This window comes from Montipora foliosa, chromosome 3 (assembly GCF_036669935.1).
Source record: "Montipora foliosa isolate CH-2021 chromosome 3, ASM3666993v2, whole genome shotgun sequence".
In the NCBI taxonomy this organism is placed as follows: Eukaryota; Metazoa; Cnidaria; class Anthozoa; order Scleractinia; family Acroporidae; genus Montipora; species Montipora foliosa.
In genome coordinates, this window is record NC_090871.1 from 2,926,018 (window position 1) to 2,931,017 (window position 5,000).

The 5,000-nt window shown below is 37.7% G+C and overlaps 2 protein-coding genes across 2 annotated transcripts in view; one reads left to right on the plus strand and one right to left on the minus strand.

Annotated features, from left to right (window-relative positions):
* The window catches only part of LOC137995149 (uncharacterized), a 450-nt gene extending 276 nt beyond the window's left edge, over positions 1–174 (minus strand). The window contains exon 1 of the mRNA XM_068840726.1: positions 1–174. This exon is cut by the window's left edge and continues 276 nt beyond it. Within this exon, the coding sequence (XP_068696827.1) occupies positions 1–174 (174 nt within the window).
* The window catches only part of LOC137996462 (cartilage matrix protein-like), a 40,845-nt gene that overhangs the window by 12,225 nt on the left and 23,620 nt on the right, over positions 1–5,000 (plus strand). The gene's annotated exons all lie outside the window — the stretch shown is intronic.

A 5,000-nucleotide genomic window follows, 5' to 3' on the forward strand; every position in this document is an offset into this window, starting at 1 on the left:
TCGTTGTTTCTTGTCCGTAATGTTCGACGCCACTAAAAAGTACTCCAAACCTTTCACCCATTTCGACCAGCGCTGCCCGAGTGTCGTTTGATCGCTTGAAACGGAGAAAGGAGGGATAGCAGGTAATTGTAGTGTTGTGGCCATCACTTCTTCAGAGTCCTCTGAATCGGACATCAAGTCCAAGCATCCTCGTCGCCAAATTTAGTATTTTATATCCTAGTCAATAGGCCACACGGGATCCGCATTGCAACTGATTTATTCCCTATCACACACCCCCTATATATATTAATCACATGCTCCTAAATCACTCCAAAAATGTCATCATAGATATTATATTACATCCATTTACACAAACACTAAAACATTTCCAATTTTTTTTTTCCCTTTACAAAATATATGTTACTTGCCAGACAACTTAGATGCGACTTCAGTAAACACTGTGAGACAGACAACAGAGATCACAGATCCACTTAAGGTGTTCGATTCCTTCTCTGTCTTTGTTGAGCCCATAAGTTACCTGAGAAATTTCCATTTGGTTTCAGTGTTGTACATAACACCACCTTGGCGAAACATTAGAAGTACAGCTCACTTTGATTTCGGCTCGACGGGCGAAAGATTGCTGTCGAAGTCCATTACTCGTCGCTTTTAAGATTCCACATCTTTATGTTTCACCGCCTGTCTTTTCGTTCCATTCTTGAGTTCCATTCTTGAGCTCCATATGGGTATATTTTGTTTAAAAATGCACTAAAACGTCATGCGCGTTACAATGACTTTCGACGGCAGTTCTGGTTAAAAGTTAATCATGCTACTGTGTCCACCAGAGAAATCTACGCATTTCCCACTACCTTCTCGATCCTAAGAAAATACGCGCAGAAGGCTCTATGCACAAAGACACCACTTAGCAGGGGAGTGACAAGCAAGACTTTAAGCGACACGGAAAAAAAACGAAAAAAAAAAAGAAAACCAACAAGTGAAACGCAGATTTTGACTGGGTTTGCCATACTGGCAACCCAGTAATAAATTTGTCTGTTGTTCACATAACAACACGAACCTACCTTGGTCACATATACATATGACCTTGTCAGTAGTCGCTGATTTATGTGATCAAAAAACAGTATATGCACGTATAAATTTAAGCTTTGTTGAGCAAATACAAACAATTCAATGTTATACAAGTTGTACGAAGATGAACTATCTATTTGTCTGATGTTTAAAGCTTTTCTATTCGAAATTATCTGTTCAGGGATTCAAAATGGAGTCAAATAATAGGCAAACTTCACATATTAAAAGTGCGTGAAATAAGGTTTAAAACAATTCGGATTAAAACACTTAACTCCACGGCCTTCCCAGGAAGGTTTCACATGTTCATCCTCCACTCTTCTGTTAGCATAAAAAGATCGGGCCCTTTGCAATTTACAATCAAACATTTATGTCAACTTCTATGGTCTATGGTCCATGGACTCGAACATAGCGACGCGTTTTAGCAGAAAATGAGCACATTTTAACCGATTTTGTTCAAATTTTCGACAGCCATCGTTCCTTCCAAATGTAAAGATTTTCATATGTATACATTACATAAATGATGAGATTTCATTGGTCAAAAAAGTAGGAGCTTTCCCGGTTGTTAAGGACGCAATAATTAAGAGCATTTTTTTCTGTATTAACTTGCAAATATAATAATTAACCGCATTTCTTTGGAAGGGCGCATGTGCGAACTAAATTACCATCAGAAAACAGCCGTGTAGGAGAACTCGTCCACGAAAAGCTTACCGCTAGTTCAACTTACAACATATTGTGGAAAAAAACCTGTTTTGACCGGTCTGGCGAGGGGTTTGGAACCACGAGGTTCTTTGCTGGTTGTGAAACAGTGACACAAAGTCGGCTGGGATTTTTGCTTATAATTACCATGGGAGTGCGGACGCAAAATTAAAAAAATAGGCACGCATTGCGTGCTTGTGGTGGTGCAGTAACACAGCGCTTTATTCCATATTGTCAACTGAGCTACGTTTTGTCTTCCGGGAGATTCAAGTTGTCTTTGCGTAATAAAGAGCTCTAATAGTACACAATATATTGTTTTGGTACCGTATATCATTATAGTGCCAGGGTAGATGTCTTAGGTAAATAGCCCCCTGAGAAGACAAGTGGTTACTAGCAAAATACTAAACCCAGAAAGACTGAAGAAAATAGAAGGGAATCGAGAAACATTGGCTTCGAGGCTGACATGTTGATCATTTTCAAGTTCCCTTACCACTTCTTTTTCACCACAAGTTTAAGCGTGCTCTCTGAGCTTCTGCCTTTTTCTAATATAAAAGTTCAATGAATTTAATCCCTGTCCGGTGGTGTTGGTATCTGGATGGGAGACATAAAAATACACCCCTTTGTGACAGAAACATAGGACCAAGAATTATATTTTAACGCTCAAAAACACGAACTAATGAAGGTACAGATTTTGGTAGCCTGCTTTATGCAAAACAAATATCAATGCAAAAGTAAATAAATATTGATACACAGTTTTTATAAGGAGCAGAAGGAAGTTTTCAGGACGGTCGATGGAGAATAAAATATTTTGCCATCAGCAACAAAATTTGCGACATGAAAACAACTGTTACATAAATTTTGAACCGCAGATATAAAAAGTTACCATCAGCGAAAAACATTTTGGGAGATTTTTGCTACGTTCAATTTTTCTATTGTACTTTTGGCGGCACAAGTAAAATCGCAAATTCGAAAGTGACATCGAATTCAGCAAGCGCCGTGATCAAGTTACCTTGCGTGTTTGCTCGCGAAACAAAGGATTCATCTTCGTCAAAATAATTTCAAGACACCTGGTTTTGTTAATTTTTTTTTTTTTTTTCAAATGTTATTATGTTTAACAAGAAATGTGCGAATTAAACACAAAGATCACATTGTTAACCATTGTTACTGCAAAGTCAAAAATTTACTTTCCTAGACGAGGTTATTTATCACCAGGTAATTCCATCGATTTGGAAATAGCAGCTGCTTTATTATTTAACGATAAAATAGACAATATATAGAATTAAATAAACTATACTCGCAATATCTTCTGTTAAACTAGTGAACTAAGATCAGTTTGGAATTTTACAATAGTCGTGATTTGAGCCATGTTCAGGAGAACTTGATTCCAATCTTTAACAGTTCTTGGAAAGAAGGAAAACACATCTTTCTTACAACAGGGCTCGACAAGTTTAAAACCTATGACTGCTTCTAGTCCTAGTCTCCATGCTAAAACTTACTGAAAAATTTGTTGTCTTATATGTAATAATCCATGGATAATTTTGTACATTAAAATCAAGCGATATCCTCTCTTCCTTTCTTTAAGACTACAAAGTTCCAGTTCATTTACTTAGCATTAAAATGACGCTAGATGACCAGTTATAGTCATTTGTACAAAACCGGGCTGCTGCTCTTTGCACCTTCTCAAGTGTATCAATATCACATTTGTAATGTGGATCCCAGGCAACAGATGTGTACTCAAGCTTATGCCTAACCAACATTACATGTAACAGGTCGACTTAGTTCTTGCTTCAGTCTCTGTACAAAACCAAGAGAAAATGAGGGGACAGAGAGGGAGGCGCAAGGCGTTGGCCGGGATATGTTATGTCCACGAAAGCTATTTTTAGACGAGCGGAAGTCTTTGTTCTAGCGGAAGTCTGTCTTCTGAGATGTCCGCATGCAGTCTTGCCTCGCTCTCAGGTTCTTAGTGAAAAGAGAAAATGATGGCGCACGTGGAAGGCTGATGAATATATATTTTCTTTCAAACATCGGACCGAGGTTGGCCTGCATGCGGACGTCTCGGAAGACTTCCGCTCGTCTAAAAATAACTTTCGTGGACATGACATATCCCAAGGGCTGGACCGGGAGCCTCCTTCTCTGTCCCCTCATTTTCTCTTGACAAAACCAATAGTTTTTTTTTTCTAAGGCCTATCAACCCGTTTGCATTCTTATTTTATATGATCCTTCCATCTACGTTTATCATTTAATTCAACCTCTAGATATGGGTGAGATATCACATGTTTAAAAGGAACTTGTTAATTACGATGTTTAAAGTATTCAATAATAATTGTCCGACGTATCTTCATGAGTATTTTCATAGAACCTCAGAAGTTCACAATTATAACTTGAGGGGTTCGAACTATGACTTCCAATTACCGCTACCTAAAACGAATTTTGTTTAACGTTCTTTCTCTTATCGAGGTGCAAATGCTTGGAACCAACTGTCGAATCAAATACGTGAGATAAGGGATCTTGCAAGCTTTAAACGTACCATAGCCTAGGACACATTTTACATCGCTAGGGCACATTTTTACATGGCTTGTTTCGTATTATTATATAGTAACTTGTTACTAATTAGTACAATTTTTTAAATTTCTCTGACATTAAATAATATTTAGCGCTAAGTTATACGTAGTTCATTAGTCGTTTTAACATTTATATCTTGTAATTCTTGTAATTCTTGTAATTTTTATCACTTAATATATTTTGTAATTCTTGCACGGCATGTCTGAAAACCAGCTTGCTGAGCCATTTACTGTGATTTAAATAAAGTTGATTGATTGACATGTTCTAGAATCTTGCCACAGAAGTGAAAATATGCAAGGGGGGAAGGGGCTCCCACTTAAGTGAGACGGCACCCATCTTAAAACACTTCTTACTAGGGTTAACTTCCACATGATCTGCCATAATGGTATTTTGCCAAATACGTGAACTTGATTGAACTGTATATAGACCTGCCTTTATTTGAGCATATAAAAGAAAGCATTTTAGTATATACTCACTCAGTGATCTTGGTGATTCAAGCAATCTGATTGGTTCGCTATCTCAGAGTAATTGAGCATTATTCACTCCCTACGGAGTGAATAATGCTTGATCCAAACAAAACAAAATGGCCGGCGTAAACTCGCCAGCATTTATGAATCGGAAATATTGAGAATACAAGATGATGCTGTGCTACAGAAGACAAAGAAGGCCACAAAATTTGG